This window comes from Micropterus salmoides, unplaced genomic scaffold (genome assembly GCF_014851395.1).
Source record: "Micropterus salmoides isolate LMB-PRFRI ecotype aquatic unplaced genomic scaffold, ASM1485139v1 Ms_hic_scaffold_12, whole genome shotgun sequence".
NCBI classification, from domain to species: domain Eukaryota; kingdom Metazoa; phylum Chordata; class Actinopteri; order Centrarchiformes; family Centrarchidae; genus Micropterus; species Micropterus salmoides.
This window is the reverse complement of record NW_024040263.1, coordinates 18,211,293-18,230,116: the sequence shown is the minus strand read 5'-3', so window position 1 is coordinate 18,230,116 and position 18,824 is coordinate 18,211,293. Positions and strand designations below refer to the sequence as shown.

General features: G+C 41.0%; 1 protein-coding gene across 2 annotated transcripts in view; it reads right to left on the bottom strand.

Annotated features, from left to right (window-relative positions):
- The window catches only part of si:ch211-239f4.1 (EVI5-like protein), a 39,996-nt gene extending 27,368 nt beyond the window's left edge, over positions 1-12,628 (bottom strand). For both annotated transcript variants that reach the window (XM_038713805.1, XM_038713806.1), the window contains exons 1-2: positions 12,251-12,628; positions 1,839-2,224 (exon numbers count right to left, since the gene is read on the bottom strand). In XM_038713805.1, coding sequence (XP_038569733.1) covers positions 1,839-2,080 — 242 coding nt within the window. In that variant the 5' untranslated portion in view covers positions 2,081-2,224; positions 12,251-12,628. The remainder of the gene's footprint in view (positions 1-1,838; positions 2,225-12,250) is intronic.
- Between the last annotated feature and the right edge of the window lie 6,196 nt (positions 12,629-18,824).

Genomic DNA, 18,824 nt, shown 5'->3' with positions numbered 1-18,824 from the left:
CATCTCCTGTTGCATAATTAATTTCTCTGCTATCCATCTGTATGCTTCACTTTTTCCCCCTCAAAACAGTCATAGGGCTGAATACACTTCATAAATCTCAATCGTCTCATACAAAAAATAGACTAGGTTCGAGTGACACTTTAAGCCTCACAATATACAGCAATTTCTGATATGTTCAAGTGCTCCTGAATTTTTTCAGGGAGAGATTAATTTAAAAGCTCTAGCATGGCCAGTGAAGGACAGACTTTCTTCATTAGCTCAGCAGACTTCTGGTTGTTTCTCCAATATTTGGTTTATTTTCAACTAGGTATTAAACTAAGGACGGTAATTTCAGTGGTTGCTATGTACTGCACAATATTTGAGGGTTTAATGCAGAAGATGTACTCTGTATAGGGTCACAACTCACACACACACACACACACACACACACACACACACACACACACACACACACAGGTGTTCCTGGTGAAACGTCAGGGTGATATCTAGTTTGCTGACAATCTGTACAACTTTCTTCTTTATAGAGACTGTGTTTTTCATTGCCTACCATAAAGTGTATTATAATTATCTCCCACATTAGACCATCTCATTAATTAGATACTGTTTTAACACTACTGTCAACCCTCATTATTTTCTGCACTTCAGCTTCTGAAGTCAAATTGTAACTACACTTCGAACATTCATTGATCCATTCTGTCACCTTTATTCTTGAGTTGTGTCCTTTTTCGGTCAAGAGATTTTATTTCAAGCGTCAACTATATACAGTTTATACCTTTCTAGTCCATGTTTGGTTTGTTGGTGAAATTATTCTTTCATTTTAATGTTGCTCATTCACCCTACCTTACAGGTTTGACACTGATTACTTTTGTCACAACTGACCTTTAGTTAGTGTTGCTATGTCCGTCAAACCTTACATACTTGTTTGTGTAGTTTAAAGGTGATAATGGTGGCAGATTTACCATTCTAATTCTTAATTTTCTAAACAATCGGTTTGTGATTTTATACACAGGCAGAAAAGGCAAGCTTCTCATTGTAACTAGCAAGCCAACTGGGCTAACGTTCTTACTATGAACTGAAAACTTGACTGACTTGCTGGCTTTTAAATGTTTCAAGCAGAATAGTTTTAAAACCAGAACGCTTTAAAAAGGGTCTTAAATATGCACTGGATGGTTACAAACATTACAGTGTGCTAAAAGACTGAGAATAAAGTTGCGTTGTTGTTAATTGTAGTACTTGATGTATGATCAGGAAAAATAAGAACAGACTGTTTCATTCAAACACAACCCTGTGTGTACATACATTTTAACAGTACTTTTAACATGCTGAATGGCTTTTAGGATGAGGACTAACTGATGTATTTAACCAATGTAAACTATCTTGGGTATTGTTGGTTCCCATAAAAACTTTACCGTGCTCAAAAAGGACCAGGACAGAGCTGCTAAAGTTATCTTGGACAGCATCCTGCACTAGTTTTCACACAGTGGGGCCACCAAAAAAACAATATATGATGTGCTTCTTGGCCTGGTAATTAACATAATTAGCTGGACATTTTTCTTTGGCTCGTGTGTTTTTGGTTTTGAAAATGACCAAAAAAAGACCTTTCAAACTCTCTGAACTGCTTCAGCATGTGGAGAAACCCAAAGCTTGGCAGACCTAGCTTGGGTTGATAAGCTATGAAGGGACAAGGCAAACAGTCAATTATTAGGAAGTATAAATATACCTATTCCTTCATTATTAATTTGTTGCACCTGCTACTGTACAACTATAATAAGTTATGTTGTTATGAATATGTTTAGTTTTTACTTCAAAAGTTAAACACAAAGTGCTACTCATCTCACCTGTTCTGCTCCTCCAGTTTGGCCAGCAGCTCCAGTTCATCAGGACTCAGGTTCTCTGAGTCTGCTGGGGAGGCTGCTGGTGCCGACAGTGCTGCATCATGGGAAGATGAGTCTGGGCTGAGCACTGGGCTGCCTGTTGACAGGGGGTCTGGGTCCATGCCTGGAGGGGAAGAAGGGCACTCTAGCTGAGGGAGAGGCGCACTTAAGCCCTCTCTTTCTGGGCTTCCGCTGGGCATAGACATGGCGGTGGCGATGGATTGGGATGGGTGAAGCAGTTTTGGTGAGGAAAGAGGATCTTCCAATCTCACTGTTGGTCCCCCTCCTCAGTATCGCCCGATTGGCCACCTGGCTGGCTGTGGAGCCAATATGATCAGAGGTCTTCAAACCTGTTAAGGATGAAGAAAAAGCTGAATGACAATGGCTGACCACAGATTAATAAAAAAGCAGCAGTTAAAACAAATATGTCCTCCAACTGTACAAAACTTGTGGCTTCATGGAATAATATGTCTGGCCTTGTATCTTTGAAATAATAGTTGGATTGTAACAAACAAAAATTATGAAGTAATCAGTCCATAATTTATATTTTCTTAATCACAATTTCCCAGAGCTTTACGTGACGTCTTTGAAACTCTTGTTTTGTCTGATCAGTATTCTAAACCCAAAAGATATAAAATATATGAAATGTGGGGATTTATATGAAACAAATCCCCACATTTGAGAAGGTTGTTTCTGCTTGATGAATGACTTGACAACTGTTTTGATGTTTCAGCACAAAAAGACAGGTTTTTAAAAATGGAAACTATAATGTATCACAGTTTTCTGTAAAAAAAAAAAAAATAAATAAAAAGATTTCTGTGATTTTGAATATGTCAGTAAATCTCAGAACACATTGATATCAAGATAATGCTGTGACTTTTATGTCAATATTGTTTTGGCTGAGTGGCGCCCAACTCCAACAGACAAACAAATGAATGAGACATCATAGTCCCCCCCATGTACAAACATCCTAATCCTTTGTATTTTTAATTTGTGCACTTATTTGAAAATAGCAAAGCCGCGAGATGTCATGTTTGGCTTGATGGACTGAACACAAGTGAACTGGTCATACTGGTCCAATCCACATGAAGATGCCAACAATGCCGCTCCACACCCTCGCTCAAATAGCTACTATGAAGGAGTGGCCATTAGTCACTGTAATGACATCATCCTGACTGAGAACATCAAAGTCCGTCACTGCATACAGACACTGCTCTCACTAAGATAAACATTTGTCCAGTGATGCTTGAAGTGGTAACAATGTTGTTGATGTGATAAACTGTTGCGATTGATAGATTTGATGTGAATTCCACAGAGATACTCATATGTTGCATTTAGAGAACGAACCTGTCAGCAGTGTTTATGTCAGACTGTGCGGCTTTTAGAAGGACTCAGTCAGGGTCACACCTCCTGAGCGATTAGTGTGCATTAAAAGATAATAAATCAATCAGATCATAAATAAACCAGATGAATAAGTGAGTGAGTTCAGGGAGGTAAGGCAGGTGTCACTGAGGTTATAAAGAGCTGAAGCCACTGGCTATGAACAGGAGACTTTAGGGAGCTTTTACTCGTCTCCCATCTCATGTGAACTCAGGAAGTGATGGAAGAAAAAACCTTTTTCAGCCATTGGAGAATAGATGTAACTGTACTGTTTGGGCCAAAGGCACTGTGAATGGATTCTTGATTGAGTGGGGGTTTTATAAACTTGTGTATGTGTCTTTCGTGTTTGCTTGGTTAAGGGCATACAAGGGAGAGGCATTTGTGTCTTGAGTGTAACATTTAACTTGCATATCTAGACCCCGTGCTTTGCTTTCCCTCATTATATTAATCATTACAAATACATGCAGAAGATGGAGAGCTAGATATTAAAAAGGGATGGTGTGAATTTTTCACACATACCAGGGGAAAACAAACATCCCAGAGCTTGGCTATGGCCGCAAACACACAGAGTATACATATACAAACTCTGCTTCTTTCTTTCTCTCACTGTGTTGCAGCCAGGAATCAGAGAGGAAGCTGAGTAGAAGTTACAAAAAGTCAGTGGAGATTAAGAGGTAAAAGGCCAAGTTGCTCATCTGTAATAGGAAGCAAAATGCAGAGACACAGTCCATTCCCCTGACTCTACCTCCTCTGCATTATGGATGGCAGCTCTCTTACTGGGGGAGTCCTGTGGAAATCACTGCTGGCCACACACACACACACACACACACACACACACACACACACACACACACACACACACACACACACACACGTGTAGCTGATGAGCAGCTAATAATAACTCATGAATAATACGTACAATATAATGAGGAGGAGAGAAATCCCAGATAGAAAATACACAGTAGTGAATACAGTGAATTACATTGAGGTACATTTATTAGAAAACTAAGAATCAATGCAATGCATTGATTTAACGATGGCTGTGTAATCAGCCGTGAAGGTTGAGATAAAAACATACAATAGCCTACATATGAAGCAGACATGTACAACAAAACAAGGAGAGCAGAAAAATAGCCTGCAGGGGAAGAGATGGAAGGAGCATTAAAAAGAGTCTGAACAGGCGAAACACTGCATGGGGAAGAGACAACGACCACATTCATGCAAAGAAACCAGCGCCAGTCAAAAGAACCATTAACAAGCCAATGAGACCAATCACATTTGTAAAAGGGCTCGGTCAAAGGACAAATCTGAAATAACATCCTTTTCATATGAAAGTATTTCCACCAACATAAGCTAATTGTGGAACAGATTTTCCCTAGATCCAGCAGTTATTTACTCAAGTTAATCTGCTAAAGTTAAACTGAATTTACTGCAACAATCACAGAACTGACAATGCATTTCTTCTAGGATTAAAGTCATCTGACAGATGGGTGAGCCCCAGGCAGTGATGAATCTGCCTTGTCAGTCACATATTCACCTCAATCCCAGCAGTGAGACTGAGGTGAGCTCTATTACTGACAAACTGTACTAATCACTTATGAATGTTTTCACCGTCTCAGTGCTCCTTCTGGGCAGTAAAGCTGAATAAAGCAGGCTCATATTCACCACACTGGCCAGTGATACTTGAAATCAAAAGGCACAAGAGAATCAATATAATGTTGATGAGACTGGCTCTCTCCGAGCAGAGCCCTCACTCACTGCTGCTTCATGACAAGAGTCTGGATATTAAATTTTATCTCATTCTTGCAACAAAAAGTCAGACTGGATGACATGTATTAATCATAGCAATTTACTGCATCACTTCAGAGTTCAGATGAAATCAAATCAAGGTGTTCCCAGAAAGAAACAAACAAAACAACCTGAGAGTTTGGATTTATGGCAAAAGAAATAAATAATAGCATGTCCACTTCCAGGCTAGCTACCTGCACAGACCATTGACTATTACAGGAATACACACCAAGAGCTTGCATCTACGTTGCATGGTTAACTGTTAGTGACAACAGTACAAAAGAAAAGATGCAACAGAGAGGTTTCAGCACTACAGAGGGCTCTTTAGCTGTGTCACTGTGGTCAGACATCACTGTAAGAGGTGTGAGTCATGCAGGACTACAGCAGAGTGGTACTGAAGTGGGAGTTTTTCTCTCTTACACACACACATTGGTTAATGGAAGGACATTGTGAAGGTCTCTGACAAAGCAAAACAAAACAAGCCAGATTTTCTGAGCTTGGCTGTTGCTCTGTATATGACAGCAGGCCCGCTCTAATGTCATTGTGTACTTGGGAGAAATTGGAGAGGACAGAGATAAAGGCCAGCTGGGGGGGGGGGGGGGGGGGGGGGGCTTTCATTATAATCCATAAGAATGTGTGTTTACAACCATGTTTAGTGCGTGTGTGTGCTGCATGCAAGGTTACTGTTTAACATGTGCATGTCTCCATGTTTGGTGTGTTGTGATATGTTCCACCTCAGCATGTGTGAGTGTTGCAATGTATGGGCACAGTTAGCGTGTGGCCTGTGCCTGTGTACATCCTGCTGTGTGAGAGATGTGAGCACAATTCTGTGTGTTTATGTTTTAGTCTCTCCTTGACTGATATCGCCGTGCACAACTATGGTACTGTGTAAAGTCTACGCCTGAACGCATCCTCTCCAAGCTCTCACTGTCTACAGAAACAGACAGCGCTATTGTTTCCTCTCTTACACACACACACACACACACACACACACACACACACACACACATACACACACACACACACACACACACACACACCTCCAGTTATCCAACATGAACCCACGTCCCCTTCGCCCCTCCATGGTTTGCATGCAAACAGTGCAGGATGTGTCTGATTTACAAAATACTCTTTGCACTTGATGCAAAGAAGCTTTTCACGGTCTCCATCTGGGCTTAGTGACATTGACTGGCCTGGAGCAATTTTAAAAAAAGGAGGGTAAAAAAAAAAAAATACCCCTCTCTTCACAATACCACCTTCTATATTTTCCAGTCTGCAAAATGAGTAAAGACATATTATCAGACATTCTGAGGTTATATATATATATATATATATATATATATATATATATATATATATATATATATATATATATATATATATATATATATATATATATATATTTATTTATTTTTCCCCAGAGGCCCAAAAAACCTGACCAGCATTTTATGAAAGAAAAACAGAAAAATCAGCAAGTTTTCAAAGTAGGTGGGTGTTTGTTTTGGGCCCTCTGGAGCTTCTAGTCCTTCATAAATCCGTACCTGCTTACCTCGCTGTGGTTCCAACTCATGATCTCAAGTTTGGTTACTGACAGGTGGACTGTTTATTTCCACGCTATTCATCCACTGGACCCACTGTCCTTGTGACTGCTGTTGGGCTCTACATTGCTCAAAGCGTCCCATTGTAAAGCAGGGATGTTCTCTCCCTCAATACTTGTGAAAGCCATGACTAGAATCAGAATGACTCAATTAGCTAAAACCAATGCATGGAATTAGTCCTCACTGCACATATCGACACGTTAAACACACTCCACATTTAGTGAACAAGGGCAATGGTGTGTTAAACAGACACTAATCAATTTATGTATGATGAAACCAGGCTTTTAAATGAACTAACAGCATCTGACCTAACAACATCTGTCTGACAAATACTGCACTTGCAATAAGTACAATTTTGAGATTTCCATTTTATACTGCTTAACTACCTTTTAAAAGGAAATATTTTACTTTTTACTCCATTTATTTAGCAGCTATAGTTACTGGTTATTTTTCAGATTAAGATTTCACATACAATCTGTTTTTAAAATATGATGCTTTGCTATTAATTAAACTACCTAAGTGTATGACTATGGTACATATTAATGCAATAATTAGTCAACAATATAACAGTGACATGGGTCAATTCAGAGTACTTATACAGAGTATTTTGTTGCTAATAATTTTGTACTTCACATTGTTTAGTATTTCACATTGTTGGACTCACGATGGACAATTTAAGAAAAAAGGATCCAAATAGACGCCCCAGAACTAGACATATCATCTTTTTCATTCCACACATTCTTCTTCTTTGTTAGACACTGGTACCTACACTACCCACAATGCAACTCAACCACTGACACACCACTGGGAGATTTGGGTGCGTTATGTTAGTAGCAGCCAATGTAGCCTCGAGCTGAGATGAGGAGTGGGCTACAGAGGTCTGGTAAGCGCACTTCTTTCTATCACCACAACCCAAGTTTTCCCCCCCATTTTCAAACCTGTAGTCTTCTCAGCCAAGTGACACTGACTCAAGTGACTTGAGGCACTTTTTTCACATATGTAGTACTACACACAACCTGTGAACAGACTTTGATGTGTTGGATTGGTGGAGTTCCTCTTTCAGTAAAATTGTGTGTACAGAATTTTTAGATTGTGATATTTGTACTTGTTAAATGATCGGAGAACTTGGTCCACCACTGATACATGAATTCAACTGGGAATCTGATGGCACAGTGGTTTATGTTCTCTTTGTACTGGAACCAGCGACCCAATAACCCTGAGAATAGCAGCTGTCCAGCATCATCATTATAGTAACGAGCATTACTGTTCTCCAAACAGCGCTCATGTTCCAACTGCACTGTATAGATTATTGATATGAAATTGGTAACTCTCTTACGTTCATGCAGTGCAGCAAAGGTTTACAGGGAACTTGGTGTGACATTAAGCCTGAATGAGGAGGAGACTCATTTAGAGCAATCGAAGAGACACTGACGACAAATGTTTTCCAGACTCGGTTCCCCAAATCTACTGACCACATTCACTTTATATGACTAATGCTTTCCTGCTCTAAATTTAGTTAGTATCCCTCTCCAGATGATTGGGCTCCCATGTGTGCCACTGTGAGAGGAAATTGTCCAGAAATAGCCATCCCCACAACCCATCAATTACTTGAATATTTTTCTACCACAGAACAGTCAGTGCATTAGTACTAATACTGCTCAGATTATTTAATATCTTATAGCTAAATAAAGCATGATAAAACAGACTGAAACATCCACTAATCACTCACTAATCTCAAAACTGGATTACATGAGCATGCCACGGAGGGTAACTCCTACAAACTGGGTGCTACCACAGGCACATAGCCACAGCTTAATGTGATGCTAAAGTAATGACTGACATTACTTTTCTTGCTGCATTCATTCTCTTTTCACTTCATACTTTTCCGGTGGCACGGACACTGATCAGTATCTGACCTACCGTTTAAAGACCTGTTCTGATTATAAACATCTGTTGTTTGGCGTAGAAATGGCTGTGAGAGGAGGGAAACAGTCAAACACTATGAATCCACAAACACATGTGTGTTTCTTGTTTTCCTGTGTTGCATAACTACCTAAAGCCTCCTGAGGAAATGAGAAAACTAATCAAACTGTCCTGTTAGTCAGGTGATCTGGGCAGGTGTTCATAGAGACTATAGGAGCTTGGATCAGTTTTAATTTGAAACCAGAAAAAAATCAAAAGATGTAAAACACGATTTAAGGCCCTCGTTCATTCTGGCATTTATGAGTACAAAAGCAAACCTCCTTTGTAAATAAACCAATCTGAAGACATTTCAGTGCCACCTCATTTCAACTGCAAAAACTATCTATGACCAATTAGTTGACAGGACACATCATGTTACAGGTCGATTGTGCAAAAGAAGCATCATCAACAGCCTGCTATTACAACACAGGTTTCAAAATGCCTGAGTGTCTCACTCAGTAACACGTTTGTATTGTTAATCATACTCCCACAGATTCACCCTGCGGTAAATCATTCCCTCATGTTCATTATAAACAATAACACTACCTTGATTTAGCTGATGAAATGCTCAGTACGGAGTGGCAGCATGTTTGTCTCTGACTGAAATCCTGGTTAATTAAAGCCATAAGAAGGAATGCATTAGTATTAACGTTTTAACATATATCCGTCACAGAGGTCATTTTTCATTGTGTTACTTTAAAAGTAAAGGTAAGCGATTCTAATCCAATACAAGTCTTTTTGTCAAATTTAGCAAATATCACCTCAGGGTCTGCTAGCTGTCTGATCTGTGTGTGCGCTGAAAAATAATCTGGTGTTTGTCCACAGCCCTGGCTCTGTAAATGGGGGAAAAAAAACAGAGTGGCCCGCACCCCGCCACACAAAACTGTTCTAGCCGTTCCAGCCATGATGTGTGTCAGGTAAAAATGATTTGCCCACTGACATTCAGCTTACTTTCTAGTTTGCCAAGACATGCTGTTGTTGTGATGTTAGCTATGGTAGCAGGAGAGTTGTGAGTGTTGCTGTCTGGAGTTGGTCTGCTGGCTCTGGGACCGTCTCATCCTCTCTGCATGTTAGCAGCATATTAGCTTTTTACTAGAGGAATGAGTTCTTCCACTACTGCCAAGGAAAATAATGTTAGGCAAGGAAACCAATCAAATTACTATTTAAACAGGTGAATGAATAGCAAGGAGAGCAACAGAACAGAGTTCCTCTACAGCATTATAATAATGGCCCTATGCATATTTCTGCATCATTATAGGAACATAATTTGCATGTTGGTATAAATCCAATGTGCAGCAGTCTGAAAATTAGATCACAATTCAGTCAGTGTTAAATCTGCAGGGCGACACAGATCCAGTTATAAATCTGCAGCCTAAAGAACAATAGAGTAAAGAGAGAAGAGCTGTGGAGGAGCCGCAGTTGTAGTGAGCTTGAACCACAGCAGCCAGGTCATCAAGCTGCTCTCTGTTTCCATGTGTCAGCACAGGAGATGTAGTGCAGTGCCGTGCACACAGGCCAGGCCAGCACCAAAGCAGCCAACCAGCAAGCCAACAAGCAACATAAGCATGAGCCAGGAGAGATGATACTGAAGGCTCCAGACTCCAAATGACTGCTTCAGATTAATCAATATTGAAAATAATTGTTAGTTATAGCACTATGTTTTTCCCAAGGGGCCTAAATCATTCATAGACTCTACCCAAGTCAAACAGCCAGTCATTACTAAAATCATCTACATTTATCTCATCAATTAATTAAGATAACATTTATACGAGGTACAAGGTTGCACTTCTGGAACGGAAGGAGCATCTGAGGGCTTTTCAGGGCTAAACTGTTAAACCTGCAGAGTAACAATATGAGAGTGAAAAAACTCATTTTGCTCCTCTGATTATTCATCTCAGGTTTTCTTGCTGGATTACGCCACTACTGGAGTGGATCTGTTAGATTGCAAGAAAAAGACACAACTTATCAAAGGCTAATCTTGTTTTAGGTGTGAGGGAAATCAATCAGCCCGTCCTTTTTACGAAGCTGGACATGTGAGCCTGTTTATCCTGTTCTACAACCAGAAGTAGCAGACAATAATAAACCTGGACAGCAGCAGCCAGACAACCCGTACAGTGTAGTAAAAAGGTAAGGTGATATTGCTCCCCCTATTCTTGCTGGGGGTAAGAAGTGTAAGCACAACTCACAGACTGTTTTATCCTGACAACACTTTCCAGAGCCTATTAGCTTACCACTCTCTCATGCATTAATTTGTCAGCAGCAACAGCAGCAGCAGTGAGTGCAGCTGAAAAGGTTAGCTGGGATAAGCTGGGGTGTGCTCGCGTGTCACAAATGTAGCATGCATGTGATCGTAGGATCAGATAAAGGAGAAGTTCCGAGATTGAGGCACTTCAAAACAAGGTCACCAGGATGTGAGACTCAGATACCTGTTTCCATGTCTGTGAAATATGTGAGGTGCCTTTTGCATGGTGAGTGGATTTCACAGATAAGCCTGAGCGTAATCTCATTGTGTCTCAGTGGTAGGCTACACATCCTTAGTCATGAGGCAGTGAAGTCGTAACTACAATCAACAGAGTCTGATAATTTAATGAATATTTCCCCTCTGTTTAAAAAAAAAAAGATAAGCACCCGAGAGAGCTCTTCCATTTTATGACTAGTCAGCGGTAGCTTTAATCTAAAACTATGTCAGTTCTCTACTTTTTATTCCACTTGGGAGGTAAAGGATATGTGCCTGGCCCAGATTTAAAACATAGCCATTTAACTCAGTGGCTTTCAGTCCTGCTCCTCATGGTTTACAGCAGTGCTGGTTTTCTGTCTCTACTTATTAAAATTACTTGTAAATCACCCTCTGATTAGATGGATACAGTATACAACAGCTGGATTAACATTGAAAACCGCTGCTTTTAGCTGAGGAGACTAGTGAAGGGGCAGGTAGGGGGCTCAGTGTCTGTGGTGTTTATCAAGGACAGTTCAACAGACACACACAAGTGGACACAACATAGCCAGTCCACTGTTGTTCCACAAGAAAACAGCTCTTCATTAAAAATGACTCAATTTTTCATCCTGCAGTTTCATAGGCTACTTGAAGAGCCTGTAATCCTATTGACTGAGTTGTTTGGACATGACAGCTCATTATCCCGGCCTGCTGCTGCTTGAGGATGCCTGAATAACAGGCCTACATGCTCTGCAGTCGACTAGTGGATCAACATCTGTGGCGAAATGACACATCATCCCGTCTTTGCGGCACCAAAAATGTTCCGGCTTCCCACAGCAACACGGTTGTGTAACGACGAGGACGGGACGTGGAGGAGAGACAATATGGACATGGCACAGAGCAACATGCTATCATTTGGCAATAAAAAATGGTTTATAGGCTCATGAATGGCCGTGTTTCCGTTGGCATGCTGTACAACGGAATTTTACACTGAAATAAATGGAGCCGATGGATGAAGCCGCGGTTGACGGGGCTTCAATAACCAGGACCAACAGTGTTTTGCTCTGTGGGCCTACGGTGCAATGTTAGTTTTAACGCTGAATTGATACAAACTAATAAGCTCGTGGGGCCGTCAATAGGCTCTCCGCGATGACATGTATATTCCATTTAAAAATGAACACCTCAAATAAACAAATGAAAGCCTAAACACTTACCCGGACTCCTTTTCCATACTCAGAGCGGTGCGTTTATTGCCCCACACCAGTCCGTCGTAAATATCAAACGTAGCCTATGTTATCAGCTAATTAAAATCTTAATAGACCACCGAGGACAAATACAGAGACCGTCCAACGCAGTGCCATCCTCCTGCCGCCGATCAACCGGGAGGCAGCGCGGCGTCGCACAGCTGGGTCGCGAGCCTATGCACGCGGAGGGACTCGTGTGTGCGAACTGAATTAGAGGAAAAATATCTTTCCGTAGAGATCCGCTAAAATAGCCTAACCATGACAGTCGCGCGATGTACAACAGGGATGTGGTATAAACTGCGGCATCAATCATTACGAGTAAGTCACACAGAATGGCTGGTCCACTGTGCCTTCCGTTAAGCACGAGGACAGGCGCACCAATCAGGTTGCAGATTGACACATGATTGACACGTCACAAACCAATGGTCTGTTCAGACTGCGGGAAGGACAACAATGGCAGCCAATCAATGTAGAGCTTTATTCTCCGGGAAGGCGGGGCCCGCAGGTGTCACACAGCGGTCTCGGCTTTAACAGTAACTAAATGATCAATTATGGGACAAAAATGTTATATGTAGCAGTTTCAATCTCTGTGATTGATTGTACCATGGCAACCAACTGCAGCCTAATATTGTCAACTACAAGCGTCTGCATTCAGTAGGCTATTGCTATTTTCAGCGGTATTTATTTTCAAAGCAAAGCTGCTCTGTTGTAACTTCATTGTATTTTTTTTTGCTAGAATTGTGGGTTAGAAGAAGTAGCCTATCTGTTTTGTGTCTTATCACTGCACAGTGGTGAAGGAAGACAAGGTGGTATTCCAATACCACAGTGTAAAAAGAAAAAGAAAATAGCTATATATATATATATCATCAACAAAAAGTGTATTATATATGAGATTGTTGTTGCTGATTAAATAATGCTTTAGTAGCACTTTAATACTACTGTAGCCAGTTGGGAATTTAAATCTATAAAAATTCATCTTATTTTATAAGCTGATGTTTGTATGCATAGTTGTTCATGTACATAGTTACATGAACAAGGTTCTCACACATGTGCTGTCGTAATTTTCAAGAAGAGGTTGTCAAAGCAGCATTTTGAGAAGGAAAACACTGAAGCCACTGTCACCACTTCTAGTCCTTGGATCTCTGGCCAAGACAGACTACTTTCTAAATTAGATTAGATTACATTGTTTTATTAGCCACAAATAAATAAATAAAAGAGCCTGGTAACTTAAAAACTGTGTGAAAGAAAGTGTGTTGGACAAAATGATTAATGCTTGCCAGACTCTATTAGCATTAATACTGTTTGTACTCTGTGGGAAAGTAGTGTTCCCAGGTTTAAAGCTTAGACTGGACATGGGTTTCAGATCTCAAGTACCCATGTTACCACACAAGCAGTATTGTTAAAGAAAGAAAGTCATTCTTATCTGTACTTTTTTTTAATTAGGCTGAATTTGAATTGTAAATGGAGGTTTAATCATTTGTCATTTGGTAAGAGAGCATCTTTTAATCTAGGGTCTGATTAGATCCCTATACCGTAGCTTTATACCCCATGAGGCCTTGAGGGATGCTCTCAGCCTTTACACTGAGTGTCCCCATTTAACAAAACATGAGCACGCTTTGAATTAACACATTTAATGCCATCTGTCATCTGGCCAAATGTCTTTACTTTATTGCCATCAAGTGGACAAATTGGATAGTGCAGCTCCCCAAGTCTTCTGACAAGCAAATGCTGCCACAGCTCAGTGCTTTAAGGGGAATTTCATACTGATTAGATTGACAGTGTAATATCTTACATGATCTTGGCACAATAATTTATGATTCTTCCTTATAACACAGCCTATTATAAGACAAAAGGATCAAATACAGATACAGATTCCCACCAGAATGTTGTCTGTACTATATTACAAAAGCAGCAGGAACAATTTGGTCACTAAAAACGTATTACCTCAAACAAATGCTACAGAAATAAAGATGAATATTTCATTATATATTACAGCTCTGACTATGATATTCATAGGCCCCGGCCCAATTCCAATGTCCCCCCTCACAGACTCACAGGCCCAATCCCAGTGTCCCCCCTAAGCCCTGAACCTTCACAGACTTCACTGATGTCACTTGGAAAGTGATTGAGTTTAAGAGGCTACAAGGGCTCAAAATGCTGTAAACGGGAATGGGACAGCCCTTTGCCACTTTATCACGTTACCTTGAGGACGCTGAAACACGTTGCACACTTTTTATTTTATGTTTTTGCCTTGTTTTTACGTCCTTCAGGCGATGGCCCTACAGAGTGGAGGAGAGGTAGCCTAAATGTCAATATATATTTGTAATTAATCAATACACTATTGTTGGTCAAATAGCATCATTAAGCAAAAACTAAAATAAATTGTTGAATAAACTAAGTGTGTAATAAGGTGATTGCATTCCTCTGACTTCATGTGTTCTATGCACCATCTTAAGTTAAGAAAACTTTCAACAATATTAACATCAGCGTAGGTGTCGATTCTTGTTTCTTTACAGTTTTCTACTTCTCTTAAAATGCGGATTTGCCGTGATACTTCTCTCTCTTCCGAGCTTCCCCTGGGGCGAGTTCAATCTCAAAACATTTTGCACCGGTTTGCAACGTTTTCTGATTGAACGACATGTTTACTCGCAACATTGCGCAACGTTCTGCAACGGGCGCCCCTGGGGCGAGTTCAGCGCAGACAAAACGTAGCAATACGTTTTTTTCAACAGAAACGGTGGTTCCCTGAACACCCTGCTGTGTAGGCAAGCGCAGAGAATTTTCCTGGCTTTTTAACACCGTTGTGTTAACAAACTTTTCGCAGCTGATTGGGTAACACCTGAGACACGCCCACCAAACGGGAAAAAACATACCTTGAAGCCCATTTCAGAACGTTGCAAGGAAACATGTCTTTCAATCCGAAAATGTTGCAAACCGGTGCAAAACGTTTTGAGATTGAACTCGCCCCTGGTAACCCCCGTGTTTTACGTCATACCGCTATGAACTGTGGGCAATTCCCTCAGCCAAAGTCTGCAGAAATACGCTTGACGATTTGACAATGGGACAGCTCTAAACCCTCACGGACTTCCCGGGAAGAGTCTGTGAGTCTGTGAGGGGAAACATTGGGCCCAATGTCAGCTGGGATAGTTCTGGTCATTTTCTTAAAGAAATATTCGACACAAACACAAAATGAATGACAAATGCTTTCAGTTTCGTTATTGCATAAAACACACTTTTCCTCAACATCAATCCTGAATCTTAATACCACTGTTGTTTATTTGATACATGTATTATAGCAGTGAGTGCAGCGGTAACGTCAGATCCCATTTATGCAGGGGAGAGAGGGTAGTTCGTCCGAAAGTTGTCGCTGTATTTAAACCCTACGTGGGTTAGGGAGCTCGATTTGGCCTGGAGGGTGACTTCGACCAGAGTTCACTCAAGTGCGCGAGGGCTCTCTCGCGGACATTTTGAGCCCTTTATAGACCCTTTTCGTAAGTCCGCATTTCTGAAGACTTTGGCTGAGGGAATTGCTCACAGTTCATAGCGGTATGACGTGAAACAGGGGGGTTACCGGGGGCTGGTTGAATCTCAAAACGTTTTGCACCGGTTTGCAACGTTTTCAGATTGAACGGCATGTTTGCTTGAAACGTTGCGCAACGTTCTGCAATGGGCTTATGTTTTCTCCCGTTTGGTGGGCGTGTCTCATGTGTTACCCAATCAACTGCAACAAGTTTGTTAACACAACGGCGTTAAAAAGCCAGGAAAACGCAGTGCGCTTGCGTATACAACAGGGTGTTCAGGGGACCACCGTTTCCGTGGAAAAAAACGTTTTGCTACGTCTGCGCTGAACTCGCCTCAGGGGAAGCCCGGAAGCGAGAGAAATATCACGGCAAATCCGCATTATAAGAGAAGAAGAAAACAGTAAACAAACAAGCATCAACACCTATGCTGATGTTAAAAGTGTTGAAAGTTTTCTTAACTTAAGATGGTGCATAGAACACATGAATTCAGAGGAATGCAATAGCCTTATTACACACTTAAGTTTATTCAAGTATTTATTTTAGTTTTTGCTTAGTGATGTTTTTTTGACCCATAATAGTGTATTAATGATTATTAACAAATATATATTGACATTTAGGCTACCTCTCCTCCACTCTGTAGGGCGATCGCCTGCAGGAACATAAAATAACAAGTGTGCAATGTGTTTCGGCGTCATCAAGGTAATAAAGTGGCAAAGTGCTGTCCCGTTCCTGTTTACAGCATTTTGAGCCCTTGCAGCCTCTTGCACTCAATCACTTTCCAAGTGACTCAGTAAAGTCTGTGAGGGTTCAGGGCTTAGGGGGGACATTGGGATTGGGTCATGCTCATTGTAAAGAAAACTATTTGATAGATATGCCAAACTATTAGACAAATTGGAATTGTGACCTGATGATGGCACTAGATAAAGTCAAGAGGATTACCAAAGTTCAAAAAGACCATGAATGGCTGCACCGAATCATATGGTAATCTATCCAGTAGTTGTCTAGACATTTCACTCTCAACCAGAAATGTCAGCCTGCTGGTGGCACTAGGTGAAAAGTCAGGGGATCATTACCAAGGCACCACAGATATCTGAACCAAATGTCATGGTAATCATCCATTACAGGTGCTGGTCATATAATTAGAATATCATCAAAAAGTTGATTTATTTCAGTAATTCCATTCAAAAAGTGAAACTTGGATATTCATTCATTACACACAGACTGATATATTTCAAATGTTTATTTCATTTAATTGTGATGATTAAAACTGACAACTAATGAAAATCCCAAATTCAGTATCCCCGAAATTAGAATATTACTTAAGACCAATACAAAAAAAGGATTTTTATGTGAAATGTTGGCCAACTGAAGTATGAACATGAAAAGTATGAGCATGTACAGCACTCAATACTTAGTTGGGGCTCCTTGTCTATCAGTCTGTGGCACTGCTCAGGTGTTATGAGAGCCCAGGTTGCTCTGATAGTGGCCTTCAGCTCTTCTGCATTGTTGGGTCTGGCGTATCGCATCTTCCTCTTCACAATACCCCATAGATTTTCTATAGGGTTAAGGTCAGGCGAGTTTGCTGGCCAATTAAGAACAGGGATACCATGGTCCTTAAACCAGGTACTGGTAGCTTTGGCACTGTGTGCAGGTGCCAAGTCCTGTTGGAAAATGAAATCTGCATCTCCATAAAGTTGGTCAGCAGCAGGAAGCATGAAGTGCTCTAAAACTTCCTGGTAGACGGCTGCGTTGACCTTGGACCTCAGAAAACACAGTGGACCAACACCAGCAGATGACATGGCACCCCAAACCATCACTGACTGTGGAAACTTTACACTGGACTTCAAGCAATGTGGATTCTGTGCCTCTCCTCTCTTCCTCCAGACTCTGGGACCTTGATTTCCAAAGAAAATGCAAAATTTACTTTCATCAGAGAACATAACTTTGGACCACTCAGCAGCAGTCCAGTCCTTTTTGTCTTTAGCCCAGGTGAGACGCTTCTGAAGCTGTGTCTTGTTCAAGAGTGGCTTGACACAAGGAATGCGACAGCTGAAACCCATGTCTTGCATACGTCTATGCGTGGTGGTTCTTGAAGCACTGACTCCAGCTGCAGTCCACTCTTTGTGAATCTCCCCCACATTTTTGAATGGGTTTTGTTTCAGAATCCTCTCCAGGATGCATTTATCCCTATTGCTTGTACACGTTTTTCTACCACATCTTTTCCTTCCCTTTGCCTCTCTATTAATGTGCTTGGACACAGAGCTCTGTGAACAGCCAGCCTCTTTAGCAATGACCTTTTGTGTCTTGCCCTCCTTGTGCAAGGTGTCAATGGTCGTCTTTTGGACAGCTGTCAAGTCAGCAGTCTTCCCCATGATTGTGTAGCCTACAGAACTAGACTGCGAGACCATTTAAAGGCCCTTGCCGGTGTTTTGAGTTAATTAGCTGATTAGAGTGTGGCACCAGGTGTCTTCAATATTGAACCTTTTCACAATATTCAAATTTTCTGAGATACTGATTTTGGGGTTTCATTAGTTGTCAGTTATAATCATCACAATTAAAAGGAATGAACACTTGAAATATATCAGTCTGTGTGGAATGAATGTATACATTATACAAGTTTCACTTTTTGAATGGAATTACTGAAATAAACCAACTTTTTGATGATATTCTAATTATATGACCAGCACCTGTAGCTGTTGAGATATTTCACTCTGGACCAAAGTGGTGGACCCACTTTGTATCCATTACCTTCCCAGGCTGCCTTCCGCACAGACCTCTCTGTACTGCTAGACCATGTTGGGACACGAAAGGAGTCCCTCAGCTTCATTAGGGCTTTGGGGGGACATTGGGATTGGGCCCTAGTGGGCTAGTGACACATTCTTCATCCGGTCGGCTGATGCCTTCAGGTGTTCGCTCACTCACACACTCATTCATTGTCAACCGCTTTTGTACAGTGGATGGTGCAGGGCAGGTGTTATCGCAAATAACGTTATTATATATAGACGAATTTGGACCCTGTTACC